This window comes from Manacus candei, unplaced genomic scaffold, assembly GCF_025592945.1.
Source record: "Manacus candei isolate 608988 ecotype Guabito, Panama unplaced genomic scaffold, ASM2559294v1 h1tg000014l, whole genome shotgun sequence".
NCBI lineage: Eukaryota > Metazoa > Chordata > Aves > Passeriformes > Pipridae > Manacus > Manacus candei.
In genome coordinates this window covers 56,519,717-56,541,405 of record NW_026138062.1, presented here as the reverse complement: position 1 = coordinate 56,541,405, position 21,689 = coordinate 56,519,717, and the positions used below count along the sequence as shown (strand labels likewise).

The 21,689-nt window shown below is 42.8% G+C and overlaps 1 protein-coding gene across 4 annotated transcripts in view; it reads left to right on the top strand.

Moving 5' to 3' along the window:
• MAB21L3 (mab-21 like 3) overlaps positions 1 to 21,316 on the top strand; it is a 37,379-nt gene extending 16,063 nt beyond the window's left edge. The window contains exons 1-7 of one of the 4 annotated variants that reach the window (XM_051779670.1): positions 773 to 1,815; positions 3,404 to 3,586; positions 8,000 to 8,140; positions 12,914 to 13,205; positions 15,953 to 16,134; positions 16,895 to 17,089; positions 19,853 to 21,315. In XM_051779670.1, coding sequence (XP_051635630.1) covers positions 3,539 to 3,586; positions 8,000 to 8,140; positions 12,914 to 13,205; positions 15,953 to 16,134; positions 16,895 to 17,089; positions 19,853 to 20,086 — 1,092 coding nt within the window. In that variant the 5' untranslated portion in view covers positions 773 to 1,815; positions 3,404 to 3,538 and the 3' untranslated portion in view covers positions 20,087 to 21,315. Of the gene's footprint in view, positions 1 to 772; positions 1,816 to 3,403; positions 3,587 to 7,999; positions 13,206 to 15,952; positions 16,135 to 16,894; positions 17,090 to 19,852 lie in introns of those variants that run through there. The other 3 variants (XM_051779669.1, XM_051779671.1, XM_051779668.1) reach the window with 3 other exon arrangements.
• The last annotated feature ends 373 nt before the right edge of the window (positions 21,317 to 21,689 follow it).

Below are 21,689 nucleotides of genomic sequence, written 5' to 3'. Positions count from 1 at the left end.
TCAGCAAGAACTGCCTCTAAGAAATATGCTCAGACCCCAATGAGGGTTTAAGGCTCTTTCAATAATCAAGAGAAAATAAAGGGTTCAGAGGTGTCAGAAAGGTAGCCATTTTCAGTCTGGATGGGAATCTCCTGAGAAACAAATATACTTGAGAAGTTTAATTTGCCAGATCAAACAAAGCTCAAAAGCTCTTGACAGGGCTCATATCCATGAAAATTGATGGATTGTGAACTAACTACAACTGAAGAAACCTTTTCTGTTTTTGTCTTTGGGTAGTTGCCTGGTTTCAGTGGGGTGTTTTGTATCTCCATGAAGCTGTTATGAGCTTTTCACAGAACCACAGAATGGGTAAGGTTGAAAGGGCCCACAGTGGGTCATCTGGTCCAACCTCCTTGCTCAAGTATCATCCTAGATCACATGGCACAGGACTGTATCCAGATGGTTCTTGAATTCATCTCCAGTAAGGAGAACTCCACAGCCTCTCTGGTCAGTCTGTTCCAGTACATGGTTGCCTGCACAGTAAAGAAGTTGTTCCTCATATTCAAGTAGAACTTTCTGTGTGTCAGTTTCTAACCATTGTCTCTTGTCCTATTGCTCGGCACCACCGCGAAGAGCCTGGATCCAGCCTCTTGACACTTCCTTCTTTCCTTCTGTACTTCTCAAAGAGTAAGAAACAAGAAATAGCCTTTTTTCACTCCCTCTTGCTGGTGCACCTGAGGAGTTAAGTTATTGTAGGCTCAGAGGAAAGGTTTTTCTCTGGAGACTGTATTTATCAGCCTTTGGAGCTTTGGTCCTTCTCAGGTTTTCTCTATTTTAGTCTTACTTTCATATACAAGCACTGTCTTGATAGATGCTTCCTGCTTGAGAAGGACCAATCTGTTAAAGGTTTCTCTGTAACAACACTGCATCAGCTCAGCAAATGTCACTGGAGGAGCCTGGATCATTCCTACTTTGTGTCTACATCCTCTTTTATCTATGCAGATGTTCCTGTTTCTGCACTCTCTTTTCTCTGTGCTCTTTCCTTCTGATGCAGGTTTTTCCCACAGTAATATTCCCTCCTCTCACATGGCCATCTGCCTCTACTTTTTCTGCTGTGTTCTGTGCTATTTGGTCCTCATGTAACAAATGTGAGTTCTTGTGATGACTGTTTTCCTAAGTGAGGTCAAGACTTGCCAGTGTCTCCCATAGCACTCTAACTTGTATTTTGCTGGTGGTGTTAGGGTCTTTTTCTGTTGTATATTTTCTGTCAGCCAAATGGCACTCTTCCAATCCTGTAAGTAGCATATGTGCTACTTATGGAATGGAAATAATGGATGGATTATAATAATAATAGGGTGGAAATAATGTGTGAATTTCCACAGGCACTCGGTGCAAGTTGTCCATTTCCTATGATCTCGTGCATCCAGTTCTTGCAAATGTTCTTCTCCTTCATTTCTTTCTTTGGATTCATTGAAGTCTGAGGAAATTACGAAGCAGCAAATTCTTACAGCTCTGGAGCAAGGAGTTCTCAGAGTTAAGAAAAGGCTGTATTTAATGTTACATTTGATATGGGGTTTCTTGTTGCTTTTTTCTCTCCCAGCTCCCCTTGCACCTCAACGGTGATGATGAGAGTTATTTATTCTTTTCAGACGGAAGGAACAGGTAGGAACTGTTGCTCAGCTCCTTGGACTTCAGCATAAACTTGAACTTAAATATGCTTGAACTTCAAACAAAAGCACAGTCCTTGCCCAAGACTTTATCACCATCTGTCAGTATGAGGAGGGGAAAGTGGGGACATCCAGACCCTCTTGGAGAAGTGCTTGCCAACAGAAAAGGGTAATAAGCATAAGGCATGTTATCGTCTAAAAGAAAAATTACCAAAACTACTTTATCTCTCTGCCAGCACCCAAGACTCTGGGCAGCTGTCACGAGGAAAGACCTTATAGGTGCAAGAAAGAGAGATCCTTAATCTCTCTCCTTGATTCTAAATACATGCCTGAGGTTCTGGGTATTAAAGTAATGTCTGGTATTGGGAGCATTAAGGAAGTTTGCTGTATGCGCACTGGCTATCTGAGGGGCACACTTTTAATGGAATCTGACCATTTAAAAAGCTAATTCTCCTCCCTTGCACACTTCACTTGGACTTAATCCCATCCAACCTGCCCTACAAGTCCTTCCCAAGCTATTGTTCCACCCCCTTCCTTCAGACCATGCCTTTTGTCTGGCTTCCCTAGCAGAGCTCACATACACTGTTAGCCCCTCAGGTGAAAGTTAGCCACTAAGTCTTGAAGTGAGTAAGGTTGTGGTATGGGGAACTAAGAAAATCTTTTTCAGTGCCCAACTCTCATGGAAGGTAAATGCCTACGTGTCTTTGTGAGGGAGTCCTCAAGTCCCTCAGCAAAAAGACGAAGGCAGATGCCTGGCAGGCACAGAGAAAGGTTTGCTTTGTAGGTTCTGGGGAAGCAGATGTCCTGCAGGTGTTGGTGCTCCTTTAATGCACTTAGTATTTGACTGTTAATAAGGAACATCATAAAGTATAACTAGCAAAAACAGTGCCTGTCCTGAGGGAGCACCCAGTGCTGCCTTTTGCCAGCTGCTGCAGAAGTAATAAATCAGTCAAGGGATGTCAAAATTCAGTTTCCAGGGGATAATAATGATTTTAGTCAAATGTGGAGTGTGCTTTTCTTAGTTAAGGGACCCTTAGCATCTCTATACTCTGTCACTCCCTTGCATGTGCTGATGTACCCTTCTTTCTAAAAGCCACCAAGCTGCACTGGATCAATAAGGCCTAATCAATTGTTTTTCCCTCTGAACTATCCATATGGGGTTGTTAGCTGAGCTGCTGGCAGAAAACGAGAGGCAGCTTTCTGTCTGTTTACTGTAAAGAAGGCGAAGCAAACTACAGGAGGGGACAGGCTGCACGATATTTACTGTCAATACAGCCGGAGAGAAAGGAGATATAAAGAGAGGGCAGCAGGGGCTGCAAACTGCAGACCCAGTGAATGATCTGAATGTAAAAATACCCATGCAGTTTCAGATGAAAAGGGGGTGGATTGAAGTCAACAAGGGATAACTGAGAGCATTTAAGAAATTGTTTAGTTAAGGGCTAGTGAGACAGGGACGTACTAAGTAGCACGCATAGTAATAATGCTGTGCATGAGTATATTGAATCTGCACTGGAATCTGAAAAGCACTTCCAGATCTGCCCTGAGACAGTGCAGTAGCTGGGATATTTCTGTGTGTCCCTACATGCAAAACCCACCATTTAAAAGTAATAAGATAAAAAATAATAATTGAACTTGAAAATTATATTTGGAGCTACTTTTCCAAAGCACCTGGAAGTCACCATTGTAATTCAGACCAGGAAAAAAAAAATAAAAATATGCATACTTCCTTGCTTCTCTCTCCTCTTCTTCATCCACAGAGGAATAAGGTGACCTGAGTTTCACAGGGCAAGAAGTCTCTGAGCACTCCATCTGAGTGTTTCTCTGCTTCCAGAGGCAGGCGAACGAATGAAGAGTGAATTCACACTTTAAAGAGCAGCAAAGACCATCTTGCCATGAAACCATTCACAGATGAAGATGTAGAAAACTACATCCAGAGCAAGGTAAGGCTTTATCTGTCCAGATTTTCTGTCTCCCACACTAGGTGTTGATTCTGAAGGGTGCCAAACTTGACAGTTACTTGCTTGCCTGCTGTCTTCATTTCTGAGACAAGACTGGGTGAAGTTTCATGAGAACTGTATTTTTAATGAGATTTCTAGGTTCCCATTGCAGTATGTTATCAGGGATCTCAGCTGGTAGCCTAATTTTTTCAAGGTTCTTGTCCTCTTCTTCAAATGTCCTTAATTTTTGCTCCTGGTCTGGAATTCCAGATGTGAGACTAGCTGTAATTGCCAGCATTTAAATCTAAGGAAAGGTCCTTGCCTCTCTCCCTTTCTTGTGGTCTTGGTTTGACAGAAACAAGACCAAAACCACACCAGGCATTGCCTGTATGAAAGATTCATGTAGGAACTAGAGAGACAGACAACTATTTGTTAGAATTCACTCATCAGTCTGTCACCTCAGCTAAGGATACTTTCCTATATACCATGATAAAAATAACATGTCTCATTAGCACATGCAGATTGGAACCACATTTTCTATTTTATGAGATACTCCAGCACTCAATTTTTCCCCCATTATGAAATAAAGTAAAACAGAATAAAATCATCTGCAAAACAATACTGTTTAATAAAAGTACCTCTAAGTGAGCCATAACAATTTTTAAAGCTGACATATTTCATCTCAGTACTTAGCTAGATCCTGCTTTATAGTCTGCTTTCTCAACAAAATGCAAGATACCAAGATGAAAACTAATTTCAAAATGGGAAAATGTATGATTTTACATTCTGTAAAGGATTACATATTCTAGTACAATGAAGGGGCTGATAAGAAATGTTTGTTTTCTCTATGGAAATGTTTTGGTGACAAGTAGATATATTTCTGTGAGAACTTTTCATTTTTCAGCCATGCAGTGTTGTGCACAGGAAAATCATTCCATCAGAATCTGTTCAGTGAGCTATAATAGCGAACACTTCTCTGAAGATTTAGAAAGCAGAGCTACAAAGGAGGGAACTGAGGGAAGCCATGCACAGGAAGATGCTCATATGACAGCTATAAGTACAGGGAACAGAAGCAGAGTGTAGTTAAGTGAGGCTCATAGTTGCTAATATTTGAAGTTCTACTGAAAGTCTGTTTTCTAGCAGCCCTCCAGATCTGATGGATTCCTAGTTTCTGTCTGCTCATGAGTCTCCTGTCCATTGGCTGCCTAACCTTCAGGCAATCCCAGTTCAGCTTGTCAAATGCTCCCTGTTTTTGAAAATAGGTCAACCACCTGGTGCAATGAATCTCTATAATAGCAGAGATTTCTTCCTTAAACCACTCAGCAAAAGAAAAACTCAAGTGCATCTGGAGAGGATGTGACTGGGTAAATGAGAGAAAACCCAAATGTTGTTGACAGTTCCTAATAAATCCCAGTCTTGCTTCACTCCTCCTTAATAAGTCCTTAATTGACCTTGTTGTTCTAGTTTTGTGCATTTCTTTTGGCATGATTCCCCTGGTTAAGACCTGGTAAGGGGAATGCCAATAGGTGGTAGAAACAGAGACCTTATGCTGTCTCTTCTCTCAGCATGTCTGTCCTGGTGCTAAAGGCATCTGAGATAAATGCCTTGGCTCTTCAGAAGCTGCATTCACTCGCACATGTTCTGTCTTCTGATTTTTATGCCCTCTCTTCTGTAGGAAGGTTATATTTTCCAATAGTATGATTAGGGAGCTAATTATGGTTAGGAACAGTAAGCACCCTCTGTCACATGTCTCTCGTTCTTTTATCCCTGCCCCAGTGATGAGGAGCACACACGAAAAGAGGTGTTTAGTTGTACCTTCCTCAATAGGTTTTTTGAGAGTCTATACTCTTGTAAAGAGTTCATGACAACTGCTATAGCCTAGCCAGTAGGTGACAAAGGCAGAAATAAATGCGGCCAGGCTGGGTTGGATGGATTCTCCCAGGATATTGGAGGTGGCAGAAGGTGTTTCTAGCAGATGCCTCTTAAAACATAGGATGAGCAATGCGTACAGAGGCACTCCAGGTCTCCATTTGAACTGACCCATGGAGAGATTGTATACTTTCAGTATTTTTCAATAGAAAAAGACTGCTTTTTTGTCTAAAAGCTCTTAGAGGTGGACAATTTTCTCTACCACTCACCATTCACTACTTGGAGAAACCATTAGGTATCATGTTGAGCAAGACAAGCTTATTGGATTGTCCTAAGTTGTTCTGGATGAACAAAAATAAGGTGGAGAAAATAGCTATAGCTACAGATGGAGAAGTGCCATGAATGAAAGCTGAGATGAGGAAGTGAAAATGAATATAGGCTAAAATTTTTCAGTATAAATTAAGAAAAAAAAGATACATATAACCTAGCTAAAACTGGTCTTATAGAACAAGGATGAATTGGAATGAGGAGGAGGGTGAATCACGAGGGAAATTAAAGGATATTATATAAACAAAAGGGACTATATGGTGTTAACATAGCAAAGAAACTGTCAAGGGTAGATGAGGACCCAGTGAAGGGAATATGATACTGCTATCCAATCCATTTCCCACTTGCAAAAGTTATTCAGGCTTAGTAAAAATACCGTTAACTTTGGCTATGGGGGGAAGGTATTCAAATTCTGCTCGCCCTCAAATTCAGTGTTAGTCAATTGCTATTCATTGGTTAATTGATCTTATGCAAGCACTAGTCCATTTTAGTCCATTGAACGGTCCCTTATTTTGAAAAAGTGAATCTATTTGTTCCTTTTGAAGGCCTGGGGACACATTTCAACACACTTGAGTGTTTTTGTCTGATAGTTCAGCATTTGACATAAAGATGTCCTAAAGGACCTTAAATGAAGTGCTTGTCAACAGTATTTTCTAAAAGGGAAAAAAAAGTGTTGTTTAGGTGCTGCAGATGCTGAGAAAGTAGGACACGGGAGTTTTAGAACAGTCACAGACTGGTTTGGGTTGGAAGGGACCTTTTAAAGATCATCTAAGTGCCAATTCCCTGCTGTGGACAGTGACATCTTTCACCACACCACTTGGCTCAAATTGTCATCCAGCCTGGCTTTGAGCACTTCCAGGGATGGGGCATCCACAGCTTCTCTGGGCAACCTGTTACAGTGCCTCACCACCCTCACAGTAAAGAATTTTTTCCTTATGCTTTTGCTTCCTTTTGGTCTTAGATAATAACAAAAGACTGTAGCAATTATGTTTGACTGTGGCAGTTATGCCTGATGATTCATTTAAGCCAAGCTGTTAATGATCTAACACTCCTGTTTCATACCTGCAAACAGCCCAGTTGAGGTTTTAGATCTTGCTCAGGGGCAGGCAGGTTAATTTTGTAGTCTTTCAAATGTCCCATCTGTTTCTGATTTTATTTTCTTGCCTGCAAACAATAAGATTTAGTAGAGTATGGTGAGGAAAAAGAAAAATCAAGAAGAAAGCAAAAGTTACAATCAAATGAGATAAAGCATAGGATGCAAAAAAAGGACAGTAAACAGTCTTAATATCTCACTCTGTGTAGGTAATTCTGGATGAATAAGTAATGATGAATATGTTCATGAATTTCATTAACAGAATCTCCTCACTTTGTTAAATGTGTAAGGATATTTGAGAAATATTAAATATCCTTTACTAACATGGTTTCTCTCATGTTCCTCCTGTTGAGTCTCCTTGTTCAGATTGTGACCATCCCCTTGCGCTCCATTCATCTTTAGTCATGTATGAAGGTGAAGGTTCATCTTAATATTTTTCTGAGTTGTTCATCCCTCACCTCAGTCCTTTCAAGACTCAGACTTTCCACTGAAATAATTTTCAGTAAATAATTTTGCTACTCCTACTTGAATTGAAGAATTATCCATTGAGTCACACAAACACCTAGTTCCCAATGGGACCAGCTTTGGAAAGATGCTTGTTCACCATCTAGGAGTAGACTCTCATCTGTACTTCAGCTATGAAGAGAGTATGGATACTTCCAATGTATAATGTAGGCATCTAAATGATGCTGCATAAACCTGACACCTGACTAATGCACAGAGTATCTGTAACTCTTGAAGTGTTCTCAGCTCTTAGAACGAAACATATCCTGGCTCCGACAATGGCTAGTATATGCATGGGAATAACTGGCATCAAATGGATAAAGAATGAGACTGTAACTGGTTGATAACAAATTTATCCATGTAATGAACTCTTTTCCTTCTATCTAATGGTATTGGCATGGAAATATCAATTAATGGTTGGTAGTCTTGAATATTGGCCCTGTGATGTTTACCAGCTCTGTCTTATGGTAAATCAGTTGCAACACACAGGAAACAGTAAGTTTTTTTCCCAGTGCAGCACAGACACAAATGTTTCAGGATGCTTTAAGCTAGTTGACTGTTCCCTACTGGAGACAAACACTGGAGTTACCTGTAACATGAAGTGTCTTTCCTGGAACTGACAGGTGGAACGGCGACATCACCTGGTTTCCAAAGCAGTGGAGGAAGTGCAGAAAATCATCCAGCAGCTGACCACAGAAATCAGCCATAAGGCCATACGATTCCAGGCTATCTCCAACTCTGGCATTCACAATGAGAACATTAAGGTATGAACAAGAGCCCTGATATACTCTGGCAGCCTGCAGGCAATCAGTAAATGATTTCTCCATTGTATGGGCAGGTACCTCACCCAAAACACCACAGACAACGTGCTGACGCTTCACTGTGGGAGTTCTAGTGACTGGGTTATAGAGGCTTACTCTCGTGGACATCTTACAATTAGGAGATCAGAGAGGGATGAGTAAATCAGGCAGAGCCTCTTTTTACAGCTGCTGTGTTTACAAAGAGCATCTGTTGCTAGAGCTGTCAGTCTGCAGCAGAAGGCAAAGTTCTTTGGGAGACAGAAAGAAAAACTTGTACAGCAGTAACATAAGAAAAAATCCTCATGCCTCCATGAGCTATGACTCATATTTTTCACAGGTGGAAAACCTGTCAACTCACTAAAAAAAAAGAAAGGAAAATCAAAAGTCCTTCTGCTATGAACATTAGAAAACTCCTTCAGAAAAATGGGGAGTTTTTGTCATAGATTGGAATTTCTTTTTAACTTGGAACAAATATGCTTATTAGTGGGAGAAATTAAATGCCTCCCCATTTTAGACCTTCAAATATGAAAATAATAATGAGACAGATGAAGACTGGTTGTTTAGTTATTTCCTGTGGCTATGTAATACAAGAGTAATTAAGAAAGATAAGATAAAAGATATAAGAAACAGTCACAGCAATGGCAACTTCTGATAAAAATTATCTTTTTCATCTAAATTAGTTTTTACATACTCTAGCAGTGTCAACCTTATACTAAAATGCAGCCAGTTACAGATCAAAACACAACAAACATGTAAAAGCATTTTGCAGCTCTCTAGGATTGAAAGGGAAGAAGTCTGTGTGTACCAAGCTGCTGGAAGGTTATGGAGGTGGAGGCGAAATATAATCACCCAGTTGGCAATATGGCTATTGTCCTGGGAACAAAGACATTCAGATTTATAGCTTTTCTGGAATTTCATGTATCCCAGGGCACGTGGCCTTGTCAATAGGTATGACCACAGTGACGTAAAACCACATCCTGGTCCACGTGTTCCTTAGTGCCAGAGTCTGCCAACCACCTCTTGTGCTGGAACAAACCTGCTTAGCTAATGAGGTCTGACAGGACCAGGGTCAGGGAAAAATTGTTGTTCTGGAAAACAAAGCAGAACAAAACCACCAAGGCAATCTATTCTGAGCAGTAATTTGGAGTTACAGTAGGCTGATCTGAACAATTTCTGCTTGGGAGAAATCCTCAAAATATATTTTCTTAAAAAGTGGCAGATTTGTTATTCATACTTAACTGAATCCAGTGTTATAAATCTGTGGAAGTAACACTAGGAGGGCCTGACTAACTTTTGTCCTGTATATATAGGGCAACGAAGAATGGGTTGATGAGAAATTACTTTGGCTTGGGCTGTCTGCTTTCAAAAATTGGAAACCTTGATATTCTTGCTGACATAATTTAACCTAGAGGAGACTTGTGTCAAGGGAAAGTCAATGTATTCATTATTCTGTGTTTAAATTTGCAACATTTTTCTTTCTGTCAGTTAAATTTGAAGAACTTTTCAGAACTTTCAGCTTCTGGTTGCAGTGACTTTTCTGAACTTTCAGCTTCTGGTTAAAAGGAATCAATTTAGCACGGTGAGAGGTCTGGATTTATTGAGAAACCACAAACTTCCTTCTAAATATGCATGGCTAAGAGGAGAATATATAAGAAAAGTCTTTAGATATTCAGTGTTTCTCTGTAACCCACACAACAAAAAGTCAGTCTTTAATAAACAACTTGAATTAAAATTCACGTGGACAAACCCACCTTATTTTAAGTATTTGTTTTAGTTGTGGCCCACCATTTTTGCAGCTGTCAATGGTGCAAGGCTGGTGCAAAAGCTGTGGAGGCTTCAGTAAGGCGTAATGAACAGGTTAGGGTCCAGACTAATCACTCGTGCAGCACTGCCCAATGGCATTGCCAAATGTTTAACTCTGTAATCACAATGGGGGCAGGGGGGAGATTTTCCTTTAAAAAACAGGCTCCAAGGAAGCTTGCAGCTTTGCTCTGTGAATGAATGACCTGGCACATGCTTTCTCTCTGTTCTTCTTGCGTACTTCTTGTTTTCCTTTCTGCTTCTCTCAGGATCAGCCAGCTTTACTGGCCAAGTGGTCAGCTATGCTTCGGAGGAAGCGCCCATTCCACCCATCTATCCAGGTACAAAGCCTTCCTGCCACCTGGTGCCTGACAGTCCATATGCCTGCTTCCTCCTCACCGACCCTCTTCTCCGGACAACTTCACCCCCCTAACTGATCCTCCCACAACTATTTCATCCTCTCCACAAGAGACTTCCCTTGGTTTTTTTTTTCTCAAAGCATAACTATTTTCTTTCTAACCTAAAGCTTCTGCCTCCCTGGAACATCCTGGCCAGGACTGCAAGAATGAGGTTGTATTTAGTTTGCCCAGCAAACTTCAGACAGGTTTTTAATGCAACACAATTGGCTATAATTTACACACCCCAGAATTCGAGGCTCTTGATCAAGCCTGTGACTTGCTGGGGTCCATGATCTGCATATAGCGCATAAGACCATCGTGTGACAGAGCACAGGTGTAGGACTAGGATTTGTTTAGGCCAAGAGGACACCAGCTGCCCAGCTTTACAGTGCCATCCCCAGCCTTTTGTCTTCTGTTGTTTCCTGGTAAGCCCCAGGTGGAGGACCCTGTGACTTGCATTTGCAGGCACTCACATAACACCTTCAGCTCTTCACTTTACGATCTGTTGGGTGCCAGTGTGTACAACACAGCATCCTGGTATGGGAAGGAATGGGGGTTTATCTGCAGATGTGGCTGAGGCAATGAGATAAGCAGTAACTGCATGACAGCCATTGTATTTTTTCCTTATGGAGCCTTGCACTCTGTTTCTGAGCTGCTCGCAGGATTACTCAACCCCACCAAACCTGACAGGTACAGGTCAGCCTGATGTGAAATGTCATCTTTCCAGTATCCTCCTGCCTTTACGGTTTTTACTTGACAAAAGAGCATCTTTCTGGTGTTTCCTTTGCCATTTCTGTGCTTCTTGCTGGCCATCTTTTGTACTTCAAATCTCTTGCCAGGGAGCAGAGAAGACCAGCTGCTCCCTATGGGGGAGGGAGGTGGGAGGTGAGCATAACAAGGCAGCTTCTGCCTTGTGGTGCTCGAGTGAGGCAGACCTAGGGAGGGCAGCTGGGTCAACCAAGAGTCTGGGTCATCAGGTAAGTCTGCTGATAAGGCAGGTCATCAGGTAAGTCTGCTGAAGTCAAGCCAGGAGCACTCACCAGGGTCAGGATCAGCTCCAACGATATTAACCAGGGTCAGATGCAGTCTACTGATTGCCAGGCAAGCCCAGAGTGGCCAGGTAAGTCTGAGGCCAGGCTGGGAAGGCAGTCTGCAGATAGGACAACAAGGTCTATGGCCAGCACAGGCATAGCTGTCACACAGTTGGAGACCAGCATTCCTATGATATAGCGCAGGGTTCAGCTGAAATGGGGGTCCCAGACCCACGGGCAGATGCTGTGGGTAGAAGTCCTGGAGAGGCTGCTTAGGGCCATTAAAGCCTGTTAGTGCCCTCAGGGCCTTGGCACCTCTGTGGTAATATTTTAAATCAGCTGACCTACCAGGAAGGCTACCAGAGTGTTTTGGGTTATTACAGGAGAGTGACAAGCGTGTTTTGTTCACCTTGGGTGTACCCACCTCACAGCAACAGCTGTCACTTCACATTCTACTCGTGCAGCAGTTTTACCTTATTTATGCCAGTGTAAGTTAGGTTTGGTAGCAAGTGGACTTGAAAGGCTCCTGAGCCAACACAGTAAAATCTGAAGGAGTTTGAATACCCTTTCTGGAGCCACAACTGCCAGATGCTTCCAAACTAGCATTTTGAGATGTCTGGCTATGCCCTGGGCCAGTATGAAGTTTCAAGGTATTTGTGTCATCTTATTCTTTATTTGCAAATATTGGCTCAGCACTGGTTTTATTGGAAAATGGTCATTCCCAAAATGAGGCAAATTAGATGTCTTGAAAACAAGCCTATTGAGGGTTCCTTTCCCATTGGTTGCGGCCTCCATCCTTACACTGTTTTTATCCTATGCTCAGCAGGAGATGCAGTTCCATACAGTAGAACTGGCCAAGACCTGAGCTTATTTCTGCAAATGCCACTGCCTCTGTAGGCTCAGGCATATCACTTGCCTTATGTCTCTGTCTTTTTAAAGGACAATCATACAGAGTGAAACACTTGTAAAATTAATGACCCATAGTCTTATTTTACTAATGTCTGTAGTGGACTTTGACAGAGATCAGAAAGGTGCACTTTTTGCCATAGTTATTATTAATATTGAACTCTCAAGTAACAATTCTGAGGAAATAAATTGCACTATTTTGTTTCCCTTTGCTGTATCTCAAAACATACTCTGATGCTTTCCTGCTCCTTGGAAGCTGCCAGTTATTATATCTCATGCAATTGCAGACTAGAAATAACACAAAAAGGGGGAAACCATGTGGTGGCAAATCAGTCAGTGAGCTCTTGCGTTCTAAGGGCCATGGCTGTCACATCAGACTCCTTCTAAGACAATTTCCTTTTAATCTGTGTACCCACAAAGTAACTCTCAGAGACAGGTACGGAACAGGTCCTGGCTATGTTCAATTGTTCCCATCATACCTTGGCTTTTCCTTTTCTCCAAAGCCCCCAGTTTTACCTATTACTTCCTTAACCCCCTTTTCCTTACTTCAGGCTCATGGATCTTCCCTTGTCTCCTCTCTCAATCTCTCTGAACTCTCCCAGGTCTTAGCACCCAGCCAGTTCCTCATCACAGTCCCTCTGCGTGGCCTGACTGGGTACAGGGAATGCCAGGTACGGCACTGGCGTTATTACACCGTAAATGGAGCCAAGCTCCTCTCCTCCGTGCGGGACCCTGAGGAATTGCATCAATGGCTAGAGGTGGAGCAGTTCTCAAAAAGCCTTCAGCAGTGGCATGAAGAGGATGTGAACATCGAAGGTGATCTGGTTCCAGCCAAAGTCCTTATCGTCTTCCGGGAGCTGGTGGAGAAGTCGATTATCTCCTGTAACCTCTCCAGTGAGTTTAGTGGGGACAGGTATAAGGGAAACCATCATACACACGAAGTGTTTGTTTGGCTCACATGATCAGAAGCCAAGAAATAGCAAATCCCTCCAAAATCAGGAAGCCTTTAGGTGATGCATGTAGACCTGCATTAAAGATAGAATTAAGTAATTCTCGGACTCTTCATACCCAAGGTGTTACTGCTTTCTTAGAAATTTGAGTAGGGTCTCCAGAAACATCACTCTCACAGTTCAACCAGGAGGCAGCCCAAATTTTTAGAACATTTAGGAATTTGTTTGGGAAAAAAAGTCTTTTTCTACTACAGCAGCTGCAATATATTTATACTATCAAGGAAGGTAGTATATGAAAATTTGATACAGGGAGGGTGCATAAGTCTGAGGAGAACGTGTTTGAAGATACTTACGAGCAGATAGTTTTCTGGGAAAACCTTAGCTGCCCATAGCTTTCCAGCATGGACTGGTGGGAACTAAGTAGGACTTCTACTTTAGGCAAAGGGTGTTAGACAAATGCTCCTTTCCCAGTGTCCAGGCTACTCCAGTCCTGTTCTGGAAGTGGACTCAGGAAGTTTACTTTCAGTAGTGGAGCTGCAGCCTCTGTGAGCAATCCAAAGTGCCTGTTTATTTCCTGTGACTGTTTATACTGAAGTGCTGTTCACTAACATAACGTGGTGAGTGGTGCACAGAACATGTCTTGACAACTGCAACATCTGTATCAAGATGCTGCTGAACAGTGATCCTCGGATTTAATTCTTAGCATCCTAGAGGCATGTTATAGAATTCAGCTACTGACAGTTTGGCTTGGTCCAAGCTACATAGTCTATGTCCATCTTTTCACATTAAGATACTGGGGCATGATTAAATCCAGACTGTGGTGCCTCTTTTCATGGCATGTTTCCAGGATGACTCCTTACTCATCAGCAGCCTAATAGGGATCTTCTGTATTTCAGAGCAATAGGAGCCATATCCACTATCTGATTGCACTCTGAATTGTGAGAGAACATGCTAAAGACAAGCTCAACTAGATAATGGCATTTTTTCAAGAAATATTTGTTATTATAGAAATGGAAAGGTGGATGGGAATGAAATTTCAAGGCTCATGGAAAAGACCAACGGGAATGGGCTTGTCTCTGAAGCTTTACTTATGTGAAAGTTACTGTATTGAAGTGAAAACCTGCCACTGTGTCTAGCAGCAATACATCAACTTGTTGTGACAGGAGAATTACTTCAAGGAACCCAAAGCATAATGTTTGGGCTGATGATTGTGGTGCTTTTTTGTAAGACACACTGGGAGGAATGAGCTAAGATGAACTCAGGAGAAGCAATTACCATTTTTGTTTGCTTCTGTGAAGAATGAATTTCCTTCATCACATAGTACGGCTAAAGTTACAGAAAAATTTCCCTGGTTTCATTGCTTTCCTGGTTTTTAATTCTTTGAGCATCAGCAAAGCCAGTTTTTGAGGTGTCTCACTTTTCATTGGTGGAAAAATAGGTATCACAATTGGAATGCTTTTGGAAATGCCGTGAACATATTTACATGCTGACACAGCAGTTGCTTTAACACTTTTCAGCTGCTGGGGATCCTTGCTGAGAGCTTGGGAGCAGTATAGTTCCTGGGTTTGTGCCAGGCTTGCCTCAGCAGGAAAGTAACATGCAAATTTTACTGAGGGTTATGAAGTTCTGGTTGGGATGGACTCTACTATTTGCAAGGTAATTCACCCAGTGCTTTCTGGAGGAGATGCTAAACTGGGGTTAGGCAGATATTTCCTCTGTAAGGGCAGAAAAGGTTGCCCTCCCAAATGTTCATCACTGTCCCTTCAAGTCTGGTACGTGGGCTCCTTGTGGAATAGCTCCTTAATCCATGCCAATCAAAATGAGGCACTAACACACTGCTATTTAAACTGCTTTTGTTAACCTGCTCAGTCTTCTACTGCAGTGGTTTAGGAGCAGAGCTGAAGGGACAGTGATCCTACCAGAGTGACTGGGAAAGCTGGGGACAGCAACTTCTTCTATGAACACAGCTGAACCAATGGGAAACAATCTCAAAGTCCATTAGTTGCAGCTTTCTTTCCTTTCTGCACTCTTAGAGCATGTTGTTCTTGGAGATGAGCCACTCTTCTTTCACACTGAAGAAACTTCCTTCCTCCAAATCACCTCAGAAGTAGCTCTTTTTGACACTCTGCATCCCCACGATCTATCAGTTAGCCTTTTTTATATGACTACTCTGCACAACAGCCCATAAATTCTGTGCAAGTGCATCTCCAGAAACAAAACTTACAGATACTCCACAAAACATTCTGAATGACTGGCAGTGGTAAGTGTGATATGGCAAGGGTTTGATCTCAGGTTCTCTGAAGGAATAAGAACATCTTTAGATATGAAGCGTTCATCTGGTCCTCTCTAAACTGCAGTGATCTCCTTGTACTGTACCATTAGAAATGTTAGGTTGCACCAGTCATCTAGCTGTATTTTTAAGAAGCTGATCCTAGGATTTAAGAGGACCCACAAAGGAAAACAAAAGCATGGTAATTGAATGTAAAATTGAGAACTTAGTTGGTCTTTCATCTTCTTCCTATTCTTGTTCACCAGGATAGATTTAGATAGATTTAAGTTCTTCTTAGATTCTGCTTATGGCATTGAAGAGGAAGTGTTAAGACAGACCAATAGAACTGCAAGATCTACAAGGTTGGCTTGTAGAAAAGGACCTTTTCATTTATATTATCTTCTCTTGTTGTTCCTTCACAGGTAAAGTGACGGTGCTGGAGAGCTTCAGCTCAGTGGTCCGGGTGGCTGTGGAGACATCAGAATCCCAGGTTGAGGTGGAGCTGGTCCCTGCTGTGGAGATTCCAACTTGCTGGCCCGAGAAGGCCCGGTGGCCTCGTTGCCTCAAGCGTTGGCCTTCTCAGGAAAAAGTGCGGTGCATCAAGGTAAACAGTGTATAAAGAACTATTAACTCTGTGCTGGAACTTACCTCTCAGGTGACAGTCACTTCCCAAAGGAAGAACTGCATGGTGATTGCAGGCAACAGCAGGGCTGGAAGATGTATTCTCTAGTGAAGTGTTTCAGAATATTCTGTCAGATTTTATTTGGATTTTATTTGGATTTTTATCCCACTTACAGTGGTGAATTCTATAGAAGAAAACCTGAGTTAACAATTTATTGCATGAGTCTCTTGCACACAGCTCTGCCATTGCTGACATGCATCATTTTTGCTGTTCTGCTCTGCCTCATATAAGCCTTCAGCACTTGCAACTCCAGCCTAATCTCACCTTTCCCTACAACAGTCGTCGCTGGATTCTGGCACTCCGGCTCAGCCCCAGTTGCCATGTTTCTGCAGGTCCCATTCCGCTTTCCAGGACTGCTCCACACTCATGCACAACCTGCTGTTCCACAGCAAAGTGCCTGCAGAGCTGCACCTCTGCTTTAGTGGCACTGCTGGTACTGTACCTGATGGCTCTAGAGCAGGATGTCTTGGGAGTAACTGATACCAGCACACGAGGAAACAATACAAAATGCATGTTTATTCGACTCAGAATTAGGGTGTGAGCACGCCTCATTTGCTGCCTCTGCTAACCCTGTTTAGAACACGCTTTGAGAGATGTCACACATCCTTTTTGTAACATCTCTCTGCATTGCTCAGAGAAGTTTGCCTCTGATCTGCTGTCACACTTCCCCTTTTGTTCACAGTCACTGGGTTTCGACCTTTTGGCCCGCTCCAATTATCACTGGCAGCTGTGCTTCTCCCGTGCTGAGCACATACTCATGGAAGGACTTGATGAAGATGGTGGTTGTCGCATGAAGTGCTTCAGGGTCATGAGGCAGATGAAGGAGGATGTCTGGTGTGCTGGAAATAAGCCTGTCATCACAGCTTATCACCTTCAGGTAGGCATCACTGTGATATCAACATACAGTTGCAGTAGCAGTTGCAGTGCCTTCCATCCAGTAATGTCAAAATATTGTGGTGTAAATCACTGTAGCACCTGTGTAACTTCTAAGGTAGCTGTCAAAACTGCAGTACCTTTTCATTGCTTTACAGTGGCAAGAAGTTCAGGAAATATATGTTTTCCAAACTTCAACATTATGATTGCAGCAATATAAATAATGTTAGAGTTGAGGCCCCTGCTCTGTTTTGACTTCACATAGGCATTGTACTGTTGTCTGTAATTGCATACTTACCTCCTGCTTCTTGACTATCTCAGTGTGATAGTTTTATAGCCATCTATATCCATCTATCTGTGGATGTGCACCAACAAAACTGTCTTAGGTGAGCATTATTAATGAATTAGGTGCAAACTGCAGTTCTGGTGGTGTTTCACCTGGGGTAGGAAGGGAAGAAAGAAGGGGGTGGTAGCATCCTCCCTGCACCTACTTCAGGGTTCAAGATGGCTTCAAACAAGATTTGTGAAGAAGAGATGGAAGACTCTGCTACGACTGTGTCCCCACATCTGACAGCTACAGATACCGATGGGCCGAGGGCAGCACCAGACTGTAGAGCAATCCTGTTTTCTGGGTCTCCACCCTCCTGGAGTTGCCAGGGAGCAGCTGTAGTTTTCACACCTTGAAGCCTCAAGCTATCAGCTTTCCACAGTACTTACTGATATTTTGGTGTCCAAAACCAGATGCAATGCCAAGATTTCTCCTAACCAGAAAGCTTGTGACCATCAAATGCTGTTAATACGCAGGGCACTACTCCAAGTCAAGATGGAGTCAAAAAAGAGATGACGAGGCTGATTATAGCTTAGCAGAATGTAAAAATTCTCAGTGCCTGTAAGAACAACCTCCTGGAAAAACTGTCATAGATAGGAGAAAGTGGAAAACCATTTAACCATCAGCAACATTTTTTTTCTCTGGCTGATGAAGCAGATGTGCAGGAAGTGCTGTTGCACAGATTCATGATCAAAATAAAAAGCTATTTAGAAGCTCTTCAGCTCTTTACTGTTACTGTACTTGAGGCTTTTACTGCAAGAGAGGATTGGTTTACAATTTTTCAAAATTACTTACATTAAACAGAAAAAAAGAAAAGAAAAAAGAAAGTAAAATGAGAGAAACAGTCACTGGATAAACCAGCAGTTGAGCAGAGGCTTAGTGTTAGGTTTCTTCCCATTCTCAGGTTTCCCCCAACAGAGCTATCCAACAACTAGGATTAAACAAGACTCTATATGAGAAAGACCCTCTATGACAGAGGAAATCCTTCCCCCAGAAACTTAGAAAGGCTTAGAGGACCAAGTAAGAGCACTCATTATGCTTACCTCCATAGGAATGAAGTTCAAGATGTGGTAGTTCAGAAAGACCTAGGTACATTTTGAAAACCAACTCTGTGCTGCTGGTAGACAGCTGGCAGTGAGGGACAGTTCCATAAATTCTGGGGATAAATCACCTGTTTGGCACCTGACTGGAAAAGCAACACTATTTCCCTTGCTTCCAGAAACTTCATTGCAACTGCTGCCCATGGGTCTTGCTGAAGTAGATTTAGTGTGACAGAAGTTAGCTGCTCTGCAAGTCTTCGATGAATAGCTCTCACAGAGTTATAGCTTGAATTCCTCACTGTATCTTTCTTCCCTGGTTACATTAAAAAAAGGCTTTGTGGTTATTGCAGCTGTGAACAAAGAAATTGTTCACATTTGAAAAGCTGTCTGGGAAGAAATTTGTCAGCAATACAACTATAGATGAAATTCTACCTCTGTAGAAACAGAAGAGTTGAATACTGTAGTTCAACCACTTCTCACAGTATGTGTAGTTCTCTTTTTGGGTTGCTGAATCTGCAAAATAAAATTGGGATTCAGAGGACAGATAAGGAACTTAGCAGAATTATTGAATCCAGGATAGGTGACTTAGTACTTTAAAAAGTGATTTCAGGTTGACTGAGGCAGTCAGTATGGCTTTTTCAGTACAGTAGTGTAAGTACCTCAAGAAAATTCTTCTCAGTCATGGGAAAGTCTGAAAAAATGCAACAAAGGCAGTGTAAAAATAATACTGTAAGAACAATAATCACAGACATTTTGTTATTTTAACTACATATTTCTCAAATGTAAAATCACGTAAAATAAACTTGGGGGAATAGAACATAAGACATGCTGTAAGTATCACATGTCAGAAAAAAAGAGGCAGCACTTGACCAGATAGCAAGCATTGCACCTGCAGGAGCTGCTTGGAATGCCAGTCTGTTTAGGATGCAGATCTGTGTGCATCTTCAGCACAAATACAGCTGAAGCTAACAAATAATTATGTTAATCTCATTAAGCTTTCCTCCCTCCTTGCACCTACTGGCTTCTACACTTGCATAATGGGCCATTTTCTACAGCCTAAAATGCCTGGCATTTCTACAGAGGCTCCTGCTGGAGGATGGTAAATAGGCTAAGATTATTTTAGCAAGATCATTTTCCATGGGCTCCTGGCTCACACAGTGGGGCTCCTCTGGGGAGAGATCCTAACCAGGCATGTCAGAGTTGCTCTGCCTGGTCCCTAGAAGAGGCTTTAACTGTGATCCCCTCCGTTGCAGAAATGTTAACACAGAGAGATAGCAGCACGAGCCTCTCTGATTTCCAAGGCTGTCAGCCATTTACCAGCACTAAAACTGCCTTAGTAAGCTGTGTGAGCCCTCGACAGAACCTCTAACACATCTTCTCTCCCATCTGCTTCTTGCAGACAGTGCTATTCTGGACGTGTGAAAAATACCCACGCACCAAGGATTGGCGCTGCTTCCCTGAAGCCTTTCTGAGGCTGGTACAGAAGTTGCACAAGTGTGTAAGCCAGCACTTCCTCAAGCATTACTTTCTCAAGAACACCAATCTGCTCAAATATGCCAACACCAGTGACCTGGACCTGGTGGCCAGCAAGCTTGCAGTCTTCTTGGAGAACCCAGTCTTCTGCCTGGACTGAGGCAGGCAAAGGTCTCCTCACCCCAACCCTGAGCCAATCCCCCACCTCCTCTCCCCACCTGCAGTTGTTCTTCATGTCCTTCCAGTAGATGTTGCAGCTGGCTTTGTAAGACAGTTGGCACATGCAGCATGAAAGAGAAGTGTCAAGCTGGCAGCAGTGGGCGGTGAAAACTGATGGAAGGTATCGCTTGATGCCCAGCTGATCTAATTTGCTTTCAACTGTGACAGCCTGCCTGGAAGCTACAGCCAGTGAAACCCAACTTCGTGTCAGTCAGAACAGGCAACTGCCTTGTTCTCTGACTCTAGTCTTGTGGCACTTAAGCAGAAAGCAGTGCAAAGGAGTCTCGCTCTGCTGCCTATCGCCTCTCTAATTTAGCACGTGTATTGTTGCTGCAATTGCCTTCCTCACAAGGACAGCGGGTTTAATTGCCTGCTTGCCTCACAGGCCAGCGCTGCAGAAGAACACAGGAACATTTCTGAGGTGTCCAAAGCTGGAAGCTTTCTTGGAGGCACTTTGAAGTCTCCATCTCCAATTCAATGGGACCCTGCTCCAGTAAGAAGACAACCATGCTGCTAGTGTTGAATAGCTCAACAAAAGCAAGAGGAGGAACAGTGGGGGTTTGCCTCCTCTTCATTTTTCTCTCCTGCACTTATATTTTTCTTCCAGTTGCTTCAAATATGTTTTCTTCTTGTTTGTCTTGCCAGTTGTGTTAGTGCCATACAACCACGAGGCTTTGCCAGAGCAGATTTCACTCCCATTCCTGACTCTATCCAGCAGGCTGGAGGAGGAGCAGGTCTTTCCCTAGTTTTTAGCACCCATGTATTTTTTGGGTGCCGTACAGAAGGAGAATATTTTTCAAAGGCTGTTAGCTCCAACTCCCCCCCCCCCAGTGCTTTTAATATTATGGATGTTTAGAAAGAAAATCAATTTAAATCTTTCAAAAGAACAGAGTTGTAGAATGAGTGTAAAGAATGCTGGTTTTAATGTTATTAAATCAGTGAAACTAAACCAAAGTTGGCTTCTTTTCTTTTTTTTTTTCCTTGTTACACCTGTGTAGGAAAGTATGCCAGTCTCTCCTTTGCCAAGGCGGGTGGCTGAGAGGATTTGCTGCTCGAGCAGCATCCGTGGCGCAGCGTCTCCCCCTTGTGCCAGACTGTGGTGTGACCACGCGTCTTCAGCGCCGCCTCTGCACTCTGGCCTGGTCCCTGCTGCCGCCACTTCAGAGGGACAGGAACCTCCTGGAATGCGTCCAGAGCGTAACAAACCTTGTGGAAGGGCTGGCAGGCATGTCCTGTGAGGAGCGGGCTGAGAACTTTGGGCTTGTCAAGTTTAGAGAGATGGAGAGATGGCTCTCTCCAGCTCCTTGGGGAGGGGGAGAGGGAGGTGCTGATCCCTTCTCCCTGGAATCCAGCGGTAGGACACGTGGAAATGGCTCAAAGCTTCCTAGAGGGGTGGTCGATGCCCCAAGCATGTTTGAGAGGCATTTGGACAACATGCTTTAGCTTTTAGTCAGCCTGGAAGGGTAGTTGGACTGGGTGATTGTTATAGGTCCCTTTCAACTGATATACTCAGTTCTGTTCTAATCTATTCTATTCTAGCCTTT